General features: G+C 35.7%; 1 protein-coding gene and 1 long non-coding RNA gene across 3 annotated transcripts in view; both read left to right on the top strand.

Annotated features, from left to right (window-relative positions):
• The first annotated feature begins 1,146 nt into the window (after nucleotides 1-1,146).
• Nucleotides 1,147-3,380, top strand: LOC134199793 (uncharacterized). Its single transcript, XR_009974419.1, has 2 exons — nucleotides 1,147-1,279; nucleotides 2,040-3,380. It is a non-coding gene; the product is annotated as an uncharacterized LOC134199793 (long non-coding RNA).
• A 256-nt stretch (nucleotides 3,381-3,636) lies between these two features.
• The window catches only part of LOC101741693 (forkhead box protein F1-A), a 53,046-nt gene continuing 30,020 nt past the window's right edge, over nucleotides 3,637-26,662 (top strand). The window contains exon 1 of one of the 2 annotated variants that reach the window (XM_038011720.2): nucleotides 3,637-4,491. In XM_038011720.2, coding sequence (XP_037867648.1) covers nucleotides 3,765-4,491 — 727 coding nt within the window. In that variant the 5' untranslated portion in view covers nucleotides 3,637-3,764. The remainder of the gene's footprint in view (nucleotides 4,492-26,662) is intronic. The other variant, XM_038011725.2, reaches the window with a different exon arrangement.

Genomic DNA, 26,662 nt, shown 5'->3' with positions numbered 1-26,662 from the left:
TGCTCATCTGTGAGCCTTATATTACTGAACCGTTCGGGCCATGAGGGTCACCCATGAGCCGCGTGAGGGTTCTAACGTAACGCTACCTACAAGCCACAGATGGCAGCTATCAAACAAAACGCGTATGGAAGTGTGCCGCGTGGCCCTTTAGCCGAACCGAGCGCCTTGGTTTTTAAATCCAGTAGAAAGTTGTAGTTTTTATCAAGACTTTTAAAATTTCTTAAAAACTAGACGGCAATCCGTGCTAATTTTTTCCTTCCGTACAAACTATTGCATTTTATCAATTTTAGAATGATTCCATGATTTTGGCTTGGCCCGAATTGTATAGTACACTAGGCCCACCGGTGGGCCAAATGGCGTTCAACATGTTTAAGTTACATGAGCTTGGACAACTCGCATTATCAAAAAATGTCCGATCTTGCTAGGCGCTACTAAACAATGGTACTAGGAAAACAACATTTTAGAAGGACTGTGTCCAGTGCCTCATTTTATTGCAAACTTTCACAAAATGAATGAATCTACCTATTGCGCTTTATGTTGCCCTGGTGTATCTTTGTTCGTAATTTGATCCCATTCAAGGTCTTTCTGCATTGAATTTAATTACCACTAGAGTATGTCCGAGCTCCGCTCGGTATTTTTTTATTTTTGATAAACTATGTTTTTTAGAAATTATATTTAAATACGAATTACATATTGTTAAAATGATGAAATATGAATAATATTTTTCGATCTTACCGACAGAATATTAAAAAAATATGAACTGGTTATTTAAAGAAAAAATCAAAATTATCGATAAAGTTGATTATTGAAAACACGAATAAAACAACACTTTCTGAAAATAAATCGTAGCTAGATCGATTTATCGCCCCCGAAATCCCCTGTCGGTATATTAAATTTTATGAAAATCGTTGGAGCCGTTTCCGAGACTCAGATTGTATATATAGGTATTTATATACAATAATTGCTCGTTTAAAGATATAAGATAAGATAAGATAAGATATACAAATTTAATTATCATATACAAACAAACCCTGGGTTCTATTTATTATTCATGTAGTCAAGTCAAGTCAAGTCTTGTGCTTGTATGTATTGTAAAAGTCGCATTCGAACTATTTTCAAAATGTTATGACATTTAGATAATTTTGAGTATACAGCCTTAAAATAAAACTAAACTAATTTGTTGCTTTTCTATCGTTTTCATTAAAACTTTAATTACAGAGCACAAAAATTTGAACGAATATGAAAATGTATACTAAGACGTCTTCCTTACAAAATTTGGGTATGTCACAAAAGTAGATTTAGCAAAAACATAAAATGTGAATTCCAGGTTTTTCTCGACTTTCAATATGTAATGGTTTGAATATCAATTAAATAGGAAGATATAAAATGTCTAATTGTACACCAAAATATTAAGCGAAACTGTAAAAAGCTCGAACACTGCCAGCTCGTAAAAGGTGATGAATGGAGGGTTCAAGATCAGGCAATGATCGCGGGTTGCGCGTGCGCACATGTGTGGCGTGCAACGACGCGCGCTGCGCCATCTTGTGGGCGGAGCTTGCGGGCTATTCTGTCAGACATTGTATCTTCCTTTTAGCTCGTCTTTACTTGGAATTATTGCGTTGGAAAGAGAAAAGTAGCTTCGAATTTCAAAGCATCATCTTATGTATCTTTTGTATGTGTCATTCGCGCCATACCTATTGTAACAATAGGAAACTTTGGTTTGAAAAAAATCCATTAGGATTTTTACTTTACATTGATCATAACGTTATTCATTTTAAATTTATTTTATTACTTCACATATTCCAGTTTACATTCCTTCGATTTATACATATAATAATGTCAAAATTATTATCGTATTTTGAACACAACTAGATATATCTGTCCGATCCATAAGGCTGTTGATTTTAAGAGCTAAACGAAATTATCAAGTGCACGTTTATGTCTGATATAGAAAAAAGTTTCTTCTAATGCATAGAAAATGATTTTTTTGCTACAATAGTGATAGTATTAATGTTTACTACAGCGACGATTGTTTACAGAAAAGATCAGCAACCCGGCGCGAGAGCATTCCGTCACTACCGACCACGTATTTATAGCAGCATTCGATAATAATGATTTATATATTTATCACCACATCGAAATTACGTCACCGAACACGCACATTAAATGCCGCTGCTGGGGAACAACGTTCTTCATTAAAAAAAATTTCGCAATGGGGATTAGCGGCAATTCCATTTTTTATTATTATAAATACCGTTTACTGGATAGGGCATATTTCATATATATATATAGTGTTAAATACTAATAAGTGACTTCCATTTAGAAATCTTTTAAAACGATTTTGATGTAGGTTGGTACCTACTTGTTAAATTTAAGTAATTCCAAAGTGGTTTTTTTGTCAGTTTTTCAGTAAGCCATACTAATCACCAAATACTTACTGAATTTAAAAAACGGCTATCTATCCGAACATAAAATAGATATCTTGTTCAGTCAATTCAAATGCATTTTCCGGCGTTCGAAATGTTTTGTACGAACGATGCTTTTGTTTAACTAACGAACAGTAAAGCTGAAATTTGTATACTACTGACCGTTACGAGGACTTCCTACACATCGGCTTGAGGAGCACGAGGAAGTAGCGAACGACGTCGGACCAACTTCCCGCACTCAAAAATACACCTTAAACGCGTCGAGAGAGGATTCTTTTCTAAATGCAATTATTAGTTTACACGACTGCGAGTAAATAAATCCGGCAAGTTTAATGCAAAACTTTTGGTTTACGCTTTATGGTAAATATTTGGTGTACGTCGTATAACTGTTTTATAGTTCTAGTAAAATGTTTGGTTTAATTGTGCTAGGTCAAGAGCGGGCGTTCGACAGCCGTCCTTGCGACGGATAAATATTATTGTCTAAGCGGGTTTTCCGCTGTTTGGATGTTTGTACGAGTTTGTGGATAATCCAGACGGGGATCCGAGAGTGCAATAGCCTTACCATCGTTTAAAAGCCTTTTAATCTATCTGCTTTCTTTAATTTGTGTCTTTAGCACACACTTGGTTTGCAAAGATCACAGTAAGTAAGTAGGTATACATCTATGCCTATCCTATGCCGTTCCGAAATCCAGTTTAGTTTTATTACACGTGCCCGTTTGGTGGCGTGTCGTTTAATTTTGTATCAACGTAATTAAAAATGAAACAGCGGAAACAAATACCTACGCATATTTAATATTTCATTTGATAGAATGAATATTTTGTTATTTTTTCGTTACTGTGAAATTAGATGTATTAACGTGTGCCCGGGTACGCCAGAAGTATGCATCTGTAGGTATAGGAGACATTTCTGTCTTGTTTGTGAACACAAGAAAAAATAAATGAAAATTTTGCTAAGTACGTTTTATTTATTGTATCTTGTTTTTTGTTTGTTGTGTTTCGGCACCTTCGTTGTTAATTATAACAGAAATGATATGAGAACGCCTGAAAATACCTACTTAATCTTGTCTGGCCAGTCTAATTCTCTTATCATTTCGTACGTAAAAAGGTATCAACATGATTTAGTTGATGGTAACAACAGTGTAGAATGTTGTAAATGACTTTAGAAGCTTTGCCCTGAGTCGATTTTGGCATAAGCCTTGCGAGTGGCGAAGCGGAGGTGGGTGTGGTGGGGCGGGCGCTGGGCGGCGCGCTCCGTGATGGGCCGCAGCGACGCGCGCGCACTGTCTGCTTGCTCGCGTCCCGACGCGCACGACACGCGCTCCCCACGCGCCCCTACGCATGAAGACTGAGGACCAAACCACAGAGGAGGCGGCGCGCCGCCCGCCTGCAACGCGCCGCCAAGAGAAACCACCCTTCTCCTACATAGCCCTTATAGTCATGGCGATCCGACATTCGCCTAATAAACGACTCACGCTCAGCGAAATCTACGCTTTTCTTCAGCAGCAGTTCCCCTTCTTTCGTAGCTCTTACCAGGGCTGGAAGAACTCTGTGAGACACAATCTGAGCCTGAATGAATGCTTTGTCAAATTGCCGAAAGGCTTGGGGCGGCCCGGAAAGGGTCACTATTGGACCATCGATCCTTCCTCCGAGTTTATGTTCGAGGAAGGTTCGTTTAGAAGACGTCCGCGCGGCTTTCGTCGTAAATGTCAAGCGTTAAAGCCACAATTTGGAAGTGGCGGTTATTTGTGCGGCGGCGGGATGCCCACGCTGCCGCCGTCACAGCCCACCGGCTATGAGCTTGCGGGCAGCAGCAGTTCCGGAGCGAGCAGTGGCCCAGCTATAGATTACGGTGCATGTGCGTATTCACACGCAGGCTCTACAAGCCAACAATTGGGCTACGGCAGTGAATACTGTACGTATGGTACAATGAGTGAGCGGGAGTGGCCTCTAGCCTATGGTGCCGTGGAGCCTGGATACCGGCCGCCGCCAACTTCACCTCCACCTCCTCATCACGATTTGCCTGACATCATACCGAATTATCAATATGCTGTCGCCAATGAGCACGGTAAGTTTTTGAGCTTCACTTTACTCAAACATCTATGTCCAATCTTAATAAACCAATGATAACATTGTGAAAAAAAACTTCATTATTTAGCAAACCGCACAGTCTCCCATCTTTGTTTTTATTAAAATTCTTACAAATTTAATTTATCTTTAAAACTAAAGATGTTATTCTGAACTTCAAAGTTGCTAATCCCATATTGACAGGCAAAATGTTCTTATAACGATTACCGCCTTAAAGTCATTGGTGGGTAATTGAATACGTAAAACCTTATTAGAGGGATTTTAAGTTAATATATGCTGGATGCTATATAAATGATGGAACTTTTTTTTTTAATAGGTCCTAAAAAAATTAAAGAACACATGAGTTACTCGCTTTTTACGTGATTCAGATATAGTTTAGCTCAACATCATACTTGGACCACTTAAAAAATTAAAAAGGACTAGCGGGTATGCCATGACGTGTAAATATTTATTATTTATTTACTTTACATTGTCGACCATAAACAACTACAGAGCTTCCCAACATTAAATGCTTCAAAAACCTTTAAGGTTTGTGTGTGATACCTTGTAAATTCACCTATGGTTGTCATACAGTTCAAAGCTATATCTATACTTCTATACTAATATATAAATCTACAGTGGTTTATACGGATGTTCCGTTTATAACTACTGAACCATGCATCCGATTGACTTGAAACTTGGTATCCATGTGGAAAATACATGCACTTAATGGATAGGCTAATATTTATATGAGTGTTGAACTCCCTGCGCCAGTTGCGGGAGCGTTAATAATAAGAATCTTTATCGGGGTGAGAAATAACAATGTTAATTTTAAATGCCCAGCGAAGCGGACGGGCACAGCTAGTAAAGTTATAACAATGTTACTTTTGTATCAATAAAAAGTGTTACTGTTAGTATCTATTTATTTAGATACAATTAGGTTAATGGGATCGCTAAGCAACTTCGCTTAAACGGTAGGCAGCAGCTTGGCTCTGCCCCTGGCATTGCTGACGTCCATGAGCGACGGTAACCATCACCATCAGGTGGGCCGTATGCTCGTCTGCCTACTAGGGCAATAAAAAACATATCATGGCTCCCCAATCTTCTTTAAGATAAGACCAATAAGACCGCCTTTTGTAATAATATACCTACGTGTTGACTTATATTTAAAGGTAATCATGTTTTTGGTAAAAAAATATTATCTCTCTGTCTATATAAATATTGCAATGCCCTCAAAATCAATAAAAACATAACATCTAATCGTAGCACCACTTACTGGATCCTATTGTAAACTATCTCATCATCAGGGATACTGGGGCAAGTCATAAAAACATAGTTAATAATCCTATAGCCGATAGACCCCGATTGCAACGTCAAGTATCGGGCCCTTTTGAAGTCGTTGTGGCCTAAAGGATAAGACGTCCGGTGCATTCGTATCTAGCGATGCACCGGTGTTCGGATCCCTGGCGGGTACCAATTTTTCTAATGAAACACGTACTTAACAAGTGTTCACGATTGACTTCTACGGCGAAGAAATAACATCGTATAATAAAAATTAGACCAGCAAAATTATAATTTGCTTAATTACTGGTGGTAGGATCTCTTGTGAGTCCGCACGGGTAGGTACCACCACTCCGCCTATTTCTGTCGTGAAGCAGTAATGCTTTTCGGTTTGAAGGGTGGGGCAGCCGTTGTAACTATACTTGAAACCTTAGAAGTTATATCTCAAGGTGGGTGGCGCAAATGCCAAATGGCAGCGTAAATACGCTGTAGATGTCTATGAGCTCCAGTAACCACTTAACACCAGGTTGACTGTGAGCTCGTCCACCCATCTAAGCAATAAAAAAAAAGTTAATCTAAGCCATTCCAAACACATATAAGAAACTAAAACAAAATCGGTCATGCCGTTTAGAGTTCCGTGACAAATAGCGTGAATTTTACAAAATTATTATTTAGATTTATTAGACTTATTTAGGATTAATAAAGATTGTTGTTTTTACGGTTTCTTACGACTTTTTAGTTTTATTGTGACTTTCCGGATATGTCGGTATTGTTTTAAATGTAGTAGTAGTAATAGAGTAAGGTTAAATGTTTATATATTTAAAGAATCTATACTAATATATAAGTCTACAGTGATTTTTACGAATGTTCCGTTATAACTACTGAACCATGCATCTGATTGACTTGAAACTTGGTATCTATGTAGAAAATACGTGTACTTAATTGATAGGCTAGACATTTATATGAGTGTTGGACTCCTTACACCTGTTGCGGGGGAGTTAATGATGAGAATCTTTATGGGGGTGAGAAATAGTAATGTTAATTTTAAATGCCCAGCGAAGTGGACGGGTACAGCTAGTCTTCTATAAAACTATTCGTAGTCGTCTCTGTGTAATTTTATGCCGAAGCTGGTTTTCCGAATAGTTTTACAAGTTTTGCACCATAACAGCGGTTAGCAGAACTTATGGATGTAACATAAATGTCGCCACTCATATTGAAACATCATGTCGAGGTTTAAGTTGCGCTGGTATAATGAGTATTTCGTCCAACAAATCTGAGCTGAATAGTCGGTAAAACATATTGAGACCGGTGGTCGAATGGTTTGCGCTAGTGCTAATTACATTTTTGGTACTACAAGTAGCAGGGCGACCGTGAAGTCCGCGCTGTACCAGCGGTTTGCCTATTTATATCGATCGTGCGTTCGAATTTGAAACGCAGGACTGACGATTTTCAAGAATCAGCAAATTTAAACTCTGGAAAAAATACAACCCAATGTTTTTAAATAAAAACCAAAAGTAATAATTTTGTTATAAGTTTGGACATTTAAAACTATAATATATGTTCTTAATTCATTTTATAAATACATTTATTAAAATATTTAACTTGTTATTCTATTTATTATCAGCTGAAATTTTCGTCTGTAGCCCAGTAATACTTTGACGTTGTATTCGATTTGACGGGATAGCCTGTATCGTTCGCATAACTATGGCAATATAAATGTTTTAGACCCACGAAAATGAATAAGTAAAAAAAAATATCAAAATAGAACGAGTTTCTCGTCAGTATGAAGGAATAATAAAATAAGTTAATTTTTTCCTATAATACTGACTATAATAACTGACGTGTTAAAACGACGGAAAAAAGTAACTAAGTGTACCTAGTGCGAATTTTATTACTTCTCGATCGCGTAAAAGTTTTTTTTTTTTTAAATTGCTTAGTTGGGTGGATGAGCTCACAGCCCACCTGGTGTTAAGTGGTTACTGGAGCCCATAGACATCTACGACGTAAATGCGCCACCCACCTTGAGATATCAGTTCTAAAGTCTCAGTACAGTTACAACGGCTGCCCCGCCCTTCAAACCGAAACGCATTACTGCTTCACTGCAGAAATAGGCAAGGTGGTGGTACCTACCCGCGCGGACTCACAAGATGTCCTGCCACCAGTAAAAAACTCGAATTTGTATAGAGTGGGAAAAGCTTCCCATTGTTTTCCGCTGGGTTTTTAGTTTAGTTGTCTTGTCTTTGAGAAAACAATTTTAGGTAATTAAATCCATCGTTTAATTGGAATGTTTCGATAATTCGATATATGCAAGGAATAGCATTCATCATTTTTAGCTAGAATTGAGTTTACAACGTTATTCATTACACCTGTCACATTAATAGGTTTGTACGTAGGAAATCGCGAACCAAAACCCAAAAATAATTAAAAAACAATACTTAGAAAATGCATAAACGTGAAATCTCAACAAGAGTGGTCATTCAGAAATTCTCTGATAAATATCTAACTAAAGCTGAAAATAAAATCATGGATTTAGTACAACTACGTGGGTACTTCAAACACTCGTACTTCGGATTGACTGACTCCCACACGCGTTGAAATAATTAATCACCCACAAATTAGGAGCATAATATCTTTAAAAAAAAAATATTGCCTACTTAAAAACCACTCGAGACGGTTGTCGACACTGACGGGCTGCTATCACTTATACGATGTTCTGGGCCACGTCACGTCAAGTGGCCATTGAGTTCTGCAGGAGCTGTTTCTATAAATTTTTTACCTGGAATAAAATGTTTTTCTCTTACCTACTTACACCAAAGTGGAACACTACCGAAATTATACGAATAATGTGAGCTTTTCGAATTTAAAATGTATTTAAAAATATTGTCTTCAAACGTGTCCATAAACGTTCGTGTCTATAAAGTTAAATAGAAAAATAAAATGTCGACTTATCGCATAGTTAACGCATTCGATGTTTTAAATTTGATTCCGGTCGTCCATATAGCGGGATAAAAACATGACTGCAAGTATCTATATGTACCAGGTGTTTGTAGCTATAGTGTCTGTCTAAGTATAATGATTCACGCTTCAAGACCTTCCGGATTCTTCAGAACCTTGAAATGTTTTCTCAAACACGTGCTTGGATCATTAAACTAACTTCAACCGTTCCCTTTACTGTACTGTGTGACAGTGACTCAAAATATAGGAACAATATACAAACCTGCACTTAAGTGTGTCTGGAACAAAAACACGTATATGGTACCTTGGTAGTCTAGAAGGGTTAAGCTAGTAGGGGCCTAGAAGGCCCCGTGAGTTCATTTACCAGTCGGTGCGTATTTGGAATAACTCCTTAGGATGCTAACGATTAGGTAGAGAAAAAAAAATGCAATTTCTTCAAGGAAGGCATGTATCAGACTTATACTGGTGGTAGCACCTCTTGTGAGTCCGCACCGGTAGGTATCACCACCCCGCCTATTTCTGCCGTGAAGCAGTAATGCGTTTCAGTTGAAGGGTGGGGCAGCCGTTGTAACTATACTGAGACCTTAGAACTTATATCTCAAGGTGAATAACGCATTTACGTTGTAGATGTCTGTAGACTTCGGTGACCACTTAACATCAGATGGGCCGTGAGCTCGTCCACCCATCTCAGCAATAAAAAATAAATAAAAATACTATTATTATTTTGTGTTGCTGTTGATCGGCCGACTGTTCACGATATCAACGGTGTCAGGTGGTAGACGCAGCCTTTAGACATCACCATGTGAATCCTTTTTTTTTTTTTTTTTTTTTTTCGGGCCGGGGGCCGAACCTCCTACGAGGTCCCCGCGCCTAGGGGGCGCGCGGATCACCATGTGAATCCTGCTATATATTTTATGATATAAGGTCGTAGAATCCGTTTTATTTAAAACACGTCATAATTTTTACATAACCAAAATATAAATGCTATACGTAGATTGTGTCATAAATTTTGTTAGTAGGTATTTAATTAATTATTAAGTAGTACAAAAATGTAGTCTTAAGAATTACACAATCTAATTACATATATTTGTAAGTTTATTTGAATTTCTATTTATATGTTATATTCAGACCACCGCAATACGTTTTTCTACCACTATGTATGGCCTATATTAAGCACCTAGTGAACCTGTAAGATCTTAACTATAGCAGTCTTGCTATAACATTCGCGACAGGGTCTAAACTAATTTTTGACTGTCACTACTATAAGGAGCAGAAAGGTTTTTTTTTATGTTTTTTTTTTAAATTCAATCTGTCAAAGATCTGTGCGTAGCTGATACTAGTGATAGAGGAATTAAAAAAGTCTAGAAACTTTTAGACCTTAGAATTGTTCTTCATGTTCACCAAATTATGTAGTTTATTAGATACGACGATAGGCACTGTGATAGAAATTCTGATGATTTCGAACACTTTTTTGAATTTTAGACAGCTTATAATAAGATAGTAAAAAAAATTAAAAGCACGTACAAAATCACTCTCTATGATAATACACAGATGCTAACGATACCTCTTCAAGCTATTTCTGGTTGAATAAAGATTTACGTGAACGCTGAAAACCTTGCGTCGTTGTTGGGACGGTCTTGTGAAAAATCAATATCGATAAAGCAGACTCAACCGCATTCAAACAATTAATCGATTCTCGCTAGGTTTTTCCTTGAGCAATGCACTTCCCATAAAATGACGAAAATGCATGCAATGGATAGATTGAACTTAAGTACTGCTTTACTTAACAATGATTGTTTTTGTAATAAAGAATATTTTTATGGGCCCAGTAAGCATACGAACGTCGACTTGCTCTCATTTTTTTTTGGAATGAAGGTATTGTTGGTAGTCCGCTGCTAGGGTTAGAACTGGCGGCGTCTAACAACAGTATTGAGAGTATATGTCAGTCTGACCGATCAGACAATCGAGTATCGCATTGCGTTTTAGCCATAATTTAACGATTGACATAAGCACTACGAAATTAGGTGAATTTGTGTGATGATTATAAAAAATATCTGCCCTAATTTTGAAACCTTTGAGTATGAGAAGCCATTTTTTCGTATCAAAAACACTTCATATATTTTTAATTTATTTATGATTTGAAAATCTAATGTTAAAGAACAAAATTAAATGTTGAAACGATTTCTTAAATTTAATACTTCAATCTACTTGGTCCCAAAATCTTCTCATTTGTTTTATGAAGTACTAACCTTGTATTCCAGTTCGAATGGTGAAATAAGCATTATACACAAAATATTAAGACTGAAGATGATTTCTATGGGCTCTGATAACCATTTATTACCGGCTAGATCATGAACTCGTTTATCTATCTACAGCAAAAAAAATATTTTATCCTCGAACCCTTTGCTCTGCCACTAAACTGGCCTGTTATTATTTATCTGTGAATTGCAAGCCAATGATAGACGAAACAGGCATTTTGAGGGGAACGCCAAGAGTGAGGTTGTGTAAATGGTTTTATTTTAGTATTTCTGCAAACAAAGCTAGTGACCGTAGTTTCTCGGTTTTTTCCAAAAAGTCCACTGGAAAAGTAAGTAATCACCATTTTACTGTGACTTTATTTTATCCCATCCTATCTCGGTTCATCTAATTTCGTCTCAGTTGATTAAAGTCTCAAATTAATCAACTTCATCTCATTTCGCTCTATATCATTTTGCATATAATAGAATTTAAGAGACAAAATAAGATCTGGCTTGAAGGTCTCATGACCAAGCCGTAAAATCTTAATAAAAAGACTAAATGAAATATTAACAAAGGTTTGTTCTTTTTATAATTAAACTTTACTATTTATCTATATTTCACTATGAGGCCGTATACAAAAAAGTACTGCAAGGTAAAACTTGCATCGACTTAGCGGGCTAAAACTACTGCAGCTGTGCACTGAATGCACCTACCTGCGCATATTTCATTATGCAACTTACCAGGACACCATAGCAGTAGAAGAGATTAAAGGTTTCAGAATACGATTAACAAAAAAAAAACTAAATTAAACTCATATTTTTATCTAATATTCGGCAATGCGTAGGAGCTCAGTATTAAACTATGTAGTATGTAGTTTATATATTAGATTGGATGTTAAAAGTACATGGCAATGAATTAAATCAATAAATTTGAAAATCATTTCTCATTTAACGTTTGATGAACATTAAAAGTAAACGAGTGTGTTTATATTACAAACAAGATGATCCGAATGTAGGTATCTAATTATAAAGTTTGATTCCGCTAATTTTGTGATCTCATATTCAAAAATCAATTTAACGCTTTTAAATTCTACTAGAATAAATATACCTATTAATTAATAAGAAAGAGGCGATTAAGTAAATCCTAGCAATTACTCATATCGCATAAAACTAATATGACAAAACGCGACTGAAGGGCAATTGATTGAAAGTGAAAATTTACATAAATAATATATTTTACAAAACGTTACACGTGTAAAGTCTCGCCAATTGCTAGACAAAATACCAGGAGAGTATAATCAAGTGGAGATTTGTGTTCCAACGACACATATTTGAATTCAAAAGTAGGTTTCCATAGCGTCGATTTTCAGTTCGCATGCGTCAACTTCAGGTCTCATTAGTATGGCATAACTTACGCCAGTCTGTCTAGGTCCGGTTCGAACTCAAGATGTGTGCTTGTATAATAATTTTAATTTTTATTTGCTTTTCCGGCTTTTGCCAGAGATTAAATTTTTATCATCATCTTATTATTAAATTTATGTAGTGTTGTTAGTGTTGCAAAAGGTTTACCACCAATATGTACATACTCGTACAAAAATAGATCAAATTGAAATCAATCTGTGTGATTGCTATGATTTCATGATGATTAAGTCGCATGGTCGATCCTGGGGTGCAAGATATCGATCAAGTCGTTTTAGATTAACTTATTTTCTTTAAAGTTTAGTTTAGTAAGTCTACAGTCTGTCATTTTGCGTCGATCATATTTTTTAATAGTTACAAAACCAATGATAGATAAGAAGGTGTGTTAGAACCTTTTGCATAAAAACAAGTTTGAAGTCGTCGTGGCCTAAAGGATAAGTCGTCCGGTGCATTCGTTGTTGCGATGCACTGGTGTTCGAATCCCGCAGGCGGGTACCAATTTTTCTAATGAAATACGTACTTAACAAATGTTCACGATTGATTTCCACGGTGAAGGAATAACATCGTGTAATAAAAAGTCAAAAACCCGCAAAATTATAATTTGCGTAATCACTGGTGGTAGGACCTCTAGTGAGTCCGCACGGGTAGGTACCACCACTCCGCCTATTTCTGCGGTGAAGCAGTAATGCGTTTCGGTTTGAAGGGTGGGGTAGCCGCTGTAACTATACTGAGACCTTAGAACTTATATCTCAAGATGGGTGGCGCATTTACGTTGTAGATGTCTATGGGCTCCAGTAACCACTTAACACCAGGTGGGCTGTGAGCTCGTCCACCCATCTAAGCAATAAAAAAAAAAGTACCTAATACACAAGCAAAAATTAAAATTGTCATGAATCGGCTGCTTATCCAGTATAACCGTGTTCCAATACTTTCATTGCGTGCTGCTTGCGCGGAATTTTCGGCAACTGGTTTTCATTTTTACTACCTATATGTTAAGGATTGGTGATTCTCGATCCTAAACAACAACGTGATCCTATACGCACACTTGACACACAACTAAGCTGTTCTGTATCGACAATTCATGCTAACTAATTATATGTTAATTTCGAGACAGGTCGGGAAATGAGATCCGATTCGAGATTATCGCTCACCGTTCCACCCCTAATTTCTCGACTTGGTTCGGGTGATCAATCATAAAAATAATAATAATACTGTATTAAGCAACTGAAGATGTACCGCATTCCGCTTTGAAAAATGGAATATATACATACGTTCTACAATTCAATTGGGACTTGGGTCACATGTCTCAAGGTGGACTGTGAAATTCATGTGGACATATGGTATCCGGTACATACTTAACGCCGAACGGGCCGCAAGCTTGTTCATCCATCTTACTGGTGGTAGGACCTCTTGTGAGTCCGCACGGGTAGGTACCACCGCCCCGTGAAGCAGTAATGCGTTTCGGTTTGAGGGATGGGATAGCCGTTGTAACTATACTGAGACCTTAGAACTTATATCTCAAGGTGGGTGGCACATTTACGATGTAGATGTCTATGTGCTCCAGTAACCACTTAAAATCAGGTAGGCTGAGGGCTCGTCCAACCATCTAAGCAAAAAAAATCTAAGCAATAGTATCATAATAACATTTTAGAGTAACACAAAAAAATAGCGTTCAACAAAATTTATCTTACAAAAGTATTTTGGGCTGAACGGAATGTAGTAATTATAATTGATGACGGCAGTATCTTTTACCAGTTCTATATTGGATTCCACGAAATATGAATCAAGTTTCTTTTATTCGTCTTATGAGCAGATTAACTTAGATACCTTCGTCAATATACATACTTATTTATATACTAACAACAAGCTTACAGCCTGCCAAATTATCATATGTTATGTTTCCTACTCCCTATTCGGAGCATAATTGTAAAATATTTCCAGTTTATAAAACGTGACGATGATGATGTGGTCTTGAGCGGCTTCGGTCTCGGCGACTGTACTGGACAGGAATTTGAATTAATCATTTATTTGATCATAGTCGTGGAGTCGGTGTTTTGCTCTTTGATGTTCTCTCTGGTGGCTTGCGTACCCGACCTTGTTAGTGTTGTAATCACATAATGTATACATATCCATAATGTATATATATATATATATGTATATATCTCAAATCTCAAAGTCTATACACTCATATCTCAAAGTAGGTAGCACCAGAAGAAGTCGTTGTGGCCTAAAGGATAAGACGTCCGGTGCATCCGTATGTAGCGATGCACCGGTGTTCGAATCCCGCAGGCGAGTACCAATTTTTCTAATGAAATACGTACTCAACAAATGTTCACGATTGACTTCCACGGTGAAGGAATAACATCGTGTAATAAAAATCAAACCCGCAAAATTATAATTTGCGTAATCACTGGTGGTAGGACCTCTTGAGAGTCCGCACGGGTAGGTACCACCACCCCGCCTATTTCCGCCGTGAAGCAGTAATGCGTTTCGGTTCGAAGGGTGGGGTAACTGTTGTAACTATACTGAGATCTTAGAACTTATATCTTGAGGTGGATGGCGCATTTACGTTGTAGATGTCTATGGGCTCCAGTAACCACTTAACACCAGGTGGCCTGTGAGCTCGTCCATCCAACTAAGCAATAAAAAAAAAATAAAAAAAATCTATATAATACAGTAACTGATGTCTACATAACTTATTTTAGCATTTTAATCGCCTACTCAACATTCCGTCATCGACATAAACAGAAGATTGCACTGTACACAAAATAATTAATAATAAAGCCTTTATTCAGACAATTACATTTTTTTTTTTTTTACATATACAATAATTTTTTTTTTTTACTATGTTTTAAGTAAGTAGTGGTATTAATATTAGTTAAAAAAAAAATTTGGAAGCTTTTTTTTTTTTTTTTTTACCTATGTTATTATTAGTTATTGTCTGTTTGTCTATTATAGACATAGGCCTCCTCCAACTGCCTCCATAAGCTTCTATTTTCAGCTGTTCTGGTCCATGTGCTTCCCGCAACTGCCTTAATGTCGTCCACCCATCTCCTAAATGGTCTACCTCGGTTTCTTTTTCTGTCTCTCGGATACCAGTACATTATAGTTTTACACCATTTCTCCTGTCCTCTTATAGTATGCCCCGTCCACTTCCATTTAAGTTTCCTTATTGTAACTGAGACATCCTTTAATTGAGTTTGTTTTTTAATTGTTGATGTTCTTATTTTGTCTGATAATCTTTTCCCCGTCATGCTCCTCTCTATAGCGTTTTGACAAACTTCTAATTTTCGAGCATGTGCCTTTGTTAGGGCCCATGTTTGACATCCGTATGTAAGGACAGGGAGGATGCAGGTGTTGAAGAGTTTCCTTTTAATGGTCATGCTTGTTTCATTGTTTTTCATCACTTCTTTTAGATTCCAGTACCTTTTCCATGCATTGGCTATTCGTCTTTCTATTTCTTTTGAAGTGAGGTCTGACGGCGATATTATTTGGCCTAAGTAAACGTATTCATCAACATATTCAATAGTGTTGCTGTTAATAGTTATGGGGTATTTTATATCGTTAGTCATAGCTTTAGTCTTCTGAGTGTTCATAATCAGTCCTACCTTCCGACTTTCCTCGACTAATTCTCCAAGCATTGCTTGAAGTTCATTTTTTGTTGGTGAAAAGATTAATATATCATCTGCAAATCTTAATTGGGTTAAGTTGTCTCCATCTATTGATAGCCCTCTTGTTTCCCAGTTTAGTTGACGAAAAACGTTCTCCAGAACCGCAGTAAACAACTTCGGTGACAAAGGATCTCCTTGGCGGACTCCTCTTTGAATTTTTATTTCTTCACCTTCTCTTTCTGTTTTTATTTTAGCTGTGCTACTGTTGTATACATTGCTTATGATTCTGATATATTTATTTTCAATTCCCTGGATCTTAAGAGCTTGCCAAATCATTTGATGTTCAAGCGAATCAAAAGCTTTGCAATAATCCACGAAACAGCAGTAAAAGCTCACATTAAATTCCTTGCCTTTCTCGAAAAGTTGCTTGACTACGTGTATGTGGTCTAATGTTGAATACCCACTCCGGAATCCCGCTTGTTCTCTAGGCTGGTTTTCATCGAGCTTTTTACTTTTTACTTATTACACAAAATAATTACATACCTGAATATATGTAGATAAGTTTTTATTTATTTCTTAGAAACAATTGTTGCCAATGTCATTTCAAGGACCGCGAATCTTAAGTTAAGCGATGCTGGATTTATGAGTGCTGGCTTAAAATTATCGTTCATGTGTTTATTACGTTTGTTTTACTGGTGGCGTCATGTGAGCTATCACGCGCGGATACCACAATCCTGCCTATCTCTGCGGTGAAACACTAATGTTTTTCGATTTGGAGGCTGGGGCAGTCGTTGTACTGTAAAAACAGAGACCTTAGAACTCATATCTCAAGATAGGTGGCGGCATTTACGTCGTAGATGTCTATGGGCTCGGGTAACTATTTAACATTTGGTGGCCCATGAGCTCGTCCACCCCTCTAAGCAATAAAAAAAAAAAATTCACTGTTTACTCTAAAATAGTGGTTTTGTCAACTGAGAAATACAAAATGACTAAAATGAATAAAGAAATAAACTAACTAAAGCTAAATAATAAAATTTCCGCGAATTATGCTAAGTGCATAGTGCAAGTTCGGACCTATGTAGGGAATGAGGATATCAAATCTCAGCCGAGTTTAACGATCTCTACAAGTATTACTTACTGCAATTACTATCGTCTTTCAAGAGCGGTGCTCGTTATGTCCATCGCACTAAAGATATTTAAATTTATCGGTGTCCTGTTCTCACAGTGCTAATACACACCCGGACACATTTATCGGCCCACCTAGTGTTTTAAGTTTTAACGGTCCCTAGCTAAAAATAAATGTTAGGTGGAGCAATAAGTTTTTATGCAGTTTTGAAGCTGATTTATTGGTCAACCCTTTGATATGTTTTTTTTTTAAATTCGAATTCAGAGTTATGAAAACAAAAACCTGATAAGTAAGTAAGATGGTATAAGTCGAGTATGCGCCTTGGTGAAGAGCAAGAGTCTGGATTTTTAAAGAAGAATTTTATCTCAATTAAATGTTTAATTATTAGAACTATTACCTCCAAAGGCACCTACGACAGCCCTCTTGTGATTAGGCATATAATTAATCAGTCTCATTATGAAATTCTGAGGTATCATCTCCCATTCCTCTTATATGGCAGTTTTTAGCTCCTTCATCGTTTGTAAAACTGGTTGGCGAGCTGGAACACGACTCTCTAACTCGTCCCATAGGTGTTCGATGGGGTTAATGTCTGGGCTTCTTATTGGCCAGTCCACTAATGCAATATCCACGTCTCGAAGATATTCCTGGACGATTCCAGCAGTATGCGGTCTTGCATTATCGTGCATCAAAGTGAAATTTGGGCCGAGATATACAGCGAATGGCATCACATGAAGCTCTAAGAACTTGCGCATGTACCTGTGACCATCTAATGATGGAAGTCGTGGTCCACTAACGACCTCAAATTTGATTTTTGCATTTGCCGAAATTCCTCCCCAGACTGTCCATGACCCACCACCAAAAGCAACCTTCTCTTGTATGCAGCATTGAGCAAAACATTCTGTTTGTCTTCGGTACATCTTATTCCTTCCAGCTTTCCCATATAAAGTAATTTTCGATTCGTCGGTAAACAATACTTGGCTCCATTGTTGCTGAGTCCACTGTTTGGTGAACTCGCGTTAATTGCTGGCTTGTGTGGCACCATATTACGTTCTTTGTCTTCTGCGAACAGTTCAAGGGCACACAGATACTCCATGGAAGTCACTCAGTTGATTTTGTATCTGAACTGAAGTCAAGCGACGGTTTCTCAAGCTGGTCGTAAAGATAAACCGGTTTTGCGTTTCAGTTGTCACACGAGATCGCGGTCTTCCCTGACGGCAAACGAAACCGCCAATCTTTAAGTACCTTTGATAAACTCTACGGACAGTACGGTACGGCGTAAATTCAGTTGTGCACTCACATTTCTTTGGCTATGCCCAGCCTGCAGAAGTGCTACAGCTTAGGCGGCAATTTCAGGCCGAGTATCCATATTTTTTGGTCAAAACTGACTCAAAGCTTAGATTAGCCTTTTTATGGAACCAATAATCAGAAAAACCAATAAAAAAATCCAGCTTTCGCGAATTAAATAAGGTTTTCTCCTCCCTTAGTTCATTGGCAACAATGAACAGACTACAATTTTCTTTTTTTTCATAATTCTGAATTTGGAATTTAAAAAAGGGTACGATAAAGATGGCCAGTAAATAAGCTTCAAAACTGCATAAAAACTTATTGCTGCACCTAACATTTATTTTTAACTAGGAACCGTCAAAACTTAAAACACTACTTAGGTGGGCCGATAGATGTGTCCGGGAGTATAATTATTATATTATACCGATGCTCTGTTCTGAAGACCACTGTTCAAACTCTTGTCGAAAAATAATTTCTCATATTATTGTTAATATTTCTCAAAGTCTGTTATTGTAGAGTATTGATTATAAAGTTCACTCATAAATAACAAGTCAATTAAATATATTGGTAATCCCAAATTCACATAACAACAAACAACACGCAATCAATCAAATCAAATCTTGATTTTTTTATTCAAATCTTTTTTATATTTGTGGATTACCTAGGTGAACTAGAAGCTCGGGTACCAGGACTTCATAAGCCGAATGGAGCTAACTTTAGAATTTAAATAAAATACATCTTTCTTATTTTTTATAATAATTAATGAACGATTTATTCTCCTTTTCATTTATCAAACACACGCGTGCTATTTAAAAAAAATGATCCACAAATAAGTTCGATGTGTATACCAAAACGGAAAATGCATCGTAAGTGGAAAATGTAACCTTTATATGCGTCGTCCATGTGGAATACCTATGCGACTCTCCAAGCGCAGTACTAGGATATTATAACTTAAAAGAGGTTAAAGCAGTGTTTAAGCAAGGTCTAGTCTAGATGATTACGTCCTGAAATTCATTAAAATTAGACTCTTTATTTGTACCTGTTTTTGTCAATGATTTGTTTGCTAAATAGTAGGTAGTGGATTTACTAAAAACATAATGTATTCGGATGTAAATATGCATATTGTACCGTTTTTTTTTATTTCGTTAATATAATAGAAATTTCCAAATAATAAATTATTTTATGCATACAGAAAACTAAATTTGAAAGTAAAGATTTTCTCTATAAAAATATTATTAATTAACCTGTACATGTCAAAGATTGCTTTCATACGATAAATTCGTTTGGCGATTATATAAATTAGTTCATCTTAAATTACTATCGATAAATAACTATTAAGACAAATAAATGAATCTTATTTATTTGCACGCGATATATGTTCAGCTGGAGGAAGAAAGAGACAGCCTTTGAAATTCCTTGCCTCTTTATCGAGCAGCGCTATTCCCGCTGCAATGGAGTGCATTTTCGAGTATGCAACGGTATTAGGAACGCAGAAAGCTTTGGAAGTCGTGTTCAGGAATACAGCCTTTTTGAAAACTTCTGGATTGAATGTTTCCGTCGACGTAGCGCATTGGCAACACACGAAGACTATTAACAATATTTAATACAAACCGTCCAAGTTTCATTTTTGTAAGTACACATGTAGTTATAATCAGGTGAGATGTAATCTTGTCTGCCGAGAGCACCAGTAAACAGATAATAATCATACAGAAAAATTCCCTTTTAAATATTGTTTTTTTGTAATACTTTTTTTTCTGACCACATGAAAATTCTTTATAAATGCCTTGCTCCATATCCATGGTAAAACCACGCAGCTAATGGGCTATTAAACAAAGGAGTACGTGATACCGATTAGGCGGGCAGCTCACTGACTGATGTTGATGGTCATCTTCTGACGACTTCCAAACCGCTGTCTTTAATTGGCGCGAAACAGCGTTACACGCCCACTGCCCTTTCTGAGTTCTGTTTCGATATGGGAATAAGATCCTGGTGGAAGACGGAAGAGTTCATTAGGAGCTTCAATTCTCACATACTATGTTGGATAAAACCTGCTAAACCGCTCAACACGTGAGGCGACAGTACAGTGATCTAGCTACATATACTAGTTGTACCCTCTTGGTATCAGCCTTAACGCACTGGTGCGATTATTTGGAAAACGTGGAAAAGCACATTGTCATCTCTGCTAAGCCTCACTCCAACGGTGCCACATAGCAGGCTTCATTATAATGATACTAGGTGAAGCTCCTTTTGCTACTAATAGCTCTTGATTATCGACAGTCGGCAAGTACAAATGTGACTTTATGCCACTGCCGTTCGCAGTGGTGCCATTCAGCTCTTACAAGTCATTTTTACAGGTAGGTAATTACGTGAACAAAGAACACTTGTGTTAGTCAGAGATTTACCAAGAAATCGCATCTTTTGTAACAATGGGATGGATGACCTCGACGGTTCTGACACCGCTTTCAGGACATTACAGTTTTCTTTTTACGACTGACAAAAAATTATATTTTTTTTATTGCTTAGTTGGGTGGACGAGCTCACAGCCCACCTGATGTTAAGTGGTTACTGGAGCCCATAGACATCTACAACGTAAATGCGCCACCCACCTTGAGATATAAGTTCTAAGGTCTCAGTATAGTTACAACGGCTGCCCCACCCTTCAAACCGAAACGCATTACTGCTTCACCGCAGAAATAGGCGGGGTGGTGGTACCTACCCGTGCGGACTCACAAGAGGTCCTATCACCAGTAATTAAGCAAATTATAATTTTGCGGGTTTAATTTTTATTACACGATGTTATTCCTTCGCCGTAGAAGTCAATCGTGAACATTTTGTTAAGTATGTATTTCATTAGAAAAATTGGTATTGGCATACATAATATAAACACTAGTTGCGTTAAACCCAAGTGTCAAAATCGATGGGCGTTTCACTATTAAATGCTCCGTAATTTTTGAAGATAGTTTTCGACTATTTTACCAATTTTTTATTAATGTAAATAATGAAATAAATAAATCGGACGTCTTCGAGTCGATGAAAATGTCGTACAAAAATTCATTTGTTAATTATTATTTTTTCTAACTAATCGTTGGTATCCTACGCGGCTATAATAACGACGCGAGGACGGGCAAAAATTCCGTTACATGTAAATAAAGATACAGATTTATGTACATACCAAGTTAAATGAAAGTTTGTTACACTACAATTAAGTTTTGTCACATATTGTTAATCGATTTTTATTAAGTTAATAAGTTCAAATTATAAGTATGTAATTAGATACGTGAATGTGCCTGCATTAAAAGCCATATGTGCCCTTTTTATCGAAGGCCGCAGTTGTTTCGGACGCAGTAAAATATCGCTAACTGCAAGGTACGATTTTCTAGCTTTTTCATTGTACTAAAATCACTAACTAAAATAGCTCATGGCTTCAATAATTCAAATATCAAGCTGTCGTCGTTGTCATCAAGCATCATACATGGCGTATGATCATAATATCAATTCATATTACTGAAATGCTTGTCATGTAATGTATGTTTGAAGTGACTTAATTTATTTCATATTATTTAGTGTGCCAATGACAATAACTGCAATGACATTAATTTATGAGCGGCATAGGAACAAATTCTATAATTAAATAATATAATATTGTAATACAAACATCGTGTATAGAAATCAAATCAATATTAGTAATCTAATTTGTAAATTTGCCAAGGTAATCACCATGTTACCGATGATATCTGCGCCTAAAAGTTAGCATAAAAAATCTATTTTCACTTTACTGTAATTTATATGCAAAAGATTTTTAAGTTATCGTGGTTTAAATAAAAAGAGTATTCAACTCTGGTTTAAATAAAAAGAGTTGAATACTCTTTTTATTTAAACCATGATAACTATATGTTATACAAACGTTTTTGTTTGTCAAATTAAAATAATTTTTAAAGTGTTAAACAAGATAAACTCGATATCATTGTAGGTACACCGCTAAGGCTTAGTAGATACTCACTGACGGGCTGAAATGCATTTCAGAAAATTAAAAGCAGTGAATTATAGTGCATCGAGTACCAGGAATGCAGAAACCTAATAAAGATTTTGTCACATGTACGGGAACGCCCTAAATGTACACACATACTCCTATTTATTAAGCTATAATCGGTACGCGAAATATGTGCATTACTTTCTTTGGAACTCCTCTCAAGCCGTGTTCTCCTAGTAACCATGCAAGACTAAAATGCACATTGCATTTGAATATTGCAACTGCACTTCTCGCAATGACTTTTGACGAACTTTAGGAAACAGCTGTGGATAGAGATTGAAATTGAGTATATGTTTGATAATTAATTCACGAGATTGTAACTCTTACAAAAAGCACTTGTAAATTTTGACTGAAAACCTAAATGTTGTTTAGTACATAGTAATTATTAATTCTTAAAAAATAAGAATTAGTTTTAACTATCTTATTGTTTAATATGTGTAAGTAGTATTTTCCCCTGTTTTATCAAGCGTTTTTCTCCCTTTCTTGTACTTCCGGTTAGTAGTAGAAAACAGCTGTAGCCTGAACATATAAATTTACTGTATTTTTAAATATATCACGAGATTGTAACTCGTACAGCACGAACTAATAAATTTTGGCTAAACATACGAATGTTGCTTGGTATGTACTAATTAAAAGAGTAAGAATTAAGGCGTAAATTTCTTTGACACGAAATAATTATACGAGTATGTCTCACAAGAACGTAAAAATGAAATAATATGACATGAAAAGATATCCAATTTCGAGAATTCATAATTTCGCGAAATATGTGCATTTTTTCCTCGAAGCTCCTCACGGGCATGTTCTCCTAGTAGACAGGAATCACCAAAACGCACATTGTATTGAAAAATTGCATCTGCATTTCTTTATTATTAATTAATCTTTTAACCAAGTTATTGTTTAACAGGTAGGTGTAAGTAACATTTCCCCCTTTTTTATCAACCGTTTTTCTCTCTTTCTTGTACTTCTGGTTAGTAGTAGGAAACAACTGTAGCCTGAACATATAAATTTACTGTATTTTTAAATATATTACAAGATTGTAACTCGTACATCACGCACTAATAAATGGCTAAACATACAAATGTTGCTTGGTATATACTAATTAAAAGACTAAGAATTAAGGCGTAAATTTCTTTGACACGAAATAATTATACGAGTATGTCTCACAAGGACGTGAATATGAAATAATATAAAATGAAAAGATATCCAATTTCGAGAATTCATAATTTTGCGAAATATTTGCATTACTTTCCTCGAAGCTCCTTACATGGCGTGTTCTCCTAGTAGACTGGAAACAACAAAACGCACGTTGCATTGGATAATTGCACCTGCATTTCTGTATTTATTAATCTTTTAAACTAGCTTATTGTTTAATAGGTGTAAGTAAAATTTCCCCCTCTTTTATCAACCGCTTTGTCTCTTTCTTGTACTTCTGGTTAATAGTAGAAAACAGCTGTAGCCTGAAGATATAAATTTACTGTATTTTTAAATATATCACGAGACTATTACTCGTACAATTCGCACTAATAAATTTTGACTAAAAATACAAAAGTTACTTGGTACATCATTCTAATTAAAAATGTAAGAATGAGTGTCTTAAATTTATTTGCGAAAAATTAATAATACAACTCTCTCTCACAACAACGTGAAAATGAAATAATATAATATGAAATCAGTTCCAATTAAGGCCATTAATAATCGGTACGCGAAATATGTGCATCACTTTCCTCGAAGCTCCTCTCATGTTGTGTTCTCCTAGTATGCATGCAACAACTAAAATGCACATTACATTGGAAAATTGAAACTGCATTTCTTTATTAATCTTTTGACTAACTATTGCTTTATAGGCATAAGTAACGTTTCCTCCTTTTATATCAACCGTTTTTCTTCCTTTCTTGTACTTCTAAATCGTATTAGAAAAAAGATGTAGCCTGAATATGTAAGTTTGCTGTATTTGTTAGTAGAAGAAAACCGCTGTAGCCTGAAGATGTAAATTTACTGTATTTTAATATGTCACGAGACTTTCACTCGTACAATTCGCACTAATAAGTTTTAACTAAAAATATTAAAGTTGCTTGGTACATACATACTAATTAAAAAAGTAAGAATTATGTCTTTAATTTCTTTGCCAAAAAATAATAATACAGCTATGTCTCACAAGAACGTGAAAATCAATTAATAGGTACCTATAAAATTAAAAGAAATTCAGTTTCGATTACTTATTCATAAGCTCACGAAATATGTGCATTACTTTCTTCAAAGCTCCTCTCATGGCGTGTTCTCCTAGTAAACATGCAACACTAAATTGCACCTTGCATTGGAAAATTAAAACTGCATTTTTTGCCATTTATACTAGTAAACTACTTTTGCAAGAACCGTTTCTTCCTTTCTCTATCAACTGTATTATTCTCTTTTTTATATTTCTAGTTAGGTAATGTTTTTAGTACGTATTAATTAAAAAACCAAAAATTAAGTATTAAATTTCTTTTCCAAAAAACTATAACACAGCTAAGCCTCTCAAGAAAGAGAAAATGAAATAAAATAAAATGAAATCAGCTCCGATTACGGACATTGCTAAGCGCGCGAAATATGTGCATCCCTTTCCCCGAAGCTCCTCTCATAGTGTGTTCTCCTAGTAAAAATGCAACAGTAAAATGCACATTGCATTCCAATATTGCAACTGCATATGTTTATAAATATAACCTTTTAATTAATGTTTTGTTTACTGTAAGGTGATGTAAGGTATAATTTCCCTCTTTTTTTATCAACCTCTCTTCTCTCTTTTTAGTATTACTAGATAACAGTAGAAAACAGCTGTAGCCTGAAGATGTAAAATTTACTGTATTTTATTATGTCACGAAATTGTTACTCGAACAATTCGCACTAATAAATATGGACTAAAAGTACAAAAGTCGCTTGGTACATCATAAAAATAAAAAAAGTAATAATTTGTGTCTTAAATTTCTTTGCCAAAAAAAATTCATAATATAACTATGTTTCCCAAGAACGTGAAAATGAAATAATATCAAATGAAATCAGTTTTAATTACGGACATTGATAAGCGCGCGAAATATATGCACCATTTTCTCGAAGCTCCTCTCATGGCGTGTTCTCCTAGTAAACATTCAACACTAAAATGCACCTTGCATTGGAAAATTAAAACTACATTTTTTGGCATTTATACTACTAATAAACTACTTTTGCGAGAACTGTTTTTTCTTTTATCTATCAACCTTATTATTCTCTTTTGTATATTTCTAGTCGGGTAATGTTTTTAGTACGTATTGATTAAAAAACCTAAAATTCAGTCTTAAATTTCTTTTCTAAAAAACTATAACAGAGCTAAGCCTCACAAGAAAGAGAAAATAAAATAAAATGAAATCAGCTCCAATTACGGACATTGATAAGCGCGCGAAATATGTGCATCTCTTTCCCCGAAGCTCCTCTCATAGTGTGTTCTCCTAGTAAACATGCAACAGTAAAATGCACATTGCATTCCAAATTGCAACTGCATATGTTTAATAATATAATCTTTTAATTAATGTATTGTTTACTGAAAGGTGATGTAAGGTGTAAGTACCATTTCCCTCTTTTTTCTCAACCTCTCATCTCTCTTTTTAATATTACTAGATAGCAGTAGAAAATAGCTGTAGCCTGAAGATGTAAAATTTCCTATATTTTATTAGGTCACGAGATTGTTACTCGAACAATTCGCACTACTAAATTTTGACTAAAAGTACAAAGGTTGCTTGATACATAATAAAAAAAGTAACAATTAGTGTCTTAAATTTCTTTGCCAAAAATTCATAATATGTATTACTATGTTTCCCAAGAACGTGAAAATGAAATACATAATATCAAATGAAATCAGTTCTAATTACGGACATTGATAAGCGCGCGAAATATGTGCACCACTTTCCTCGAATCTCCTCTCATGTTGTGTTCTCCTAGTAAACATGCAACACTAAAATGCAGGTTGCATTGGAAAACTGAAACTGAAAATTACCGGCATCTCTCAACATATTTTAAAAAACTTATTTATTCTATGTCCATATAAAGGTCTTATATTTGTCCAACTTTATTTTGTCTTGGCTTCTTTTTCAAAAGAGCTGTTCTTTTCCAATGTCAATAAACAAAAGAGAAAATAAATGAATCAGATAAAGTTAAATAAAAATTAAATTATAATATTAATAAATGCACATTTAACATTTTCTATTTTAAATGTTTATTAC

The sequence above is a fragment of the Bombyx mori genome, chromosome 1, assembly GCF_030269925.1.
Source record: "Bombyx mori chromosome 1, ASM3026992v2".
NCBI classification, from domain to species: Eukaryota; Metazoa; Arthropoda; class Insecta; order Lepidoptera; family Bombycidae; genus Bombyx; species Bombyx mori.
This window is presented reverse-complemented; position numbering and strand designations above follow the sequence as displayed.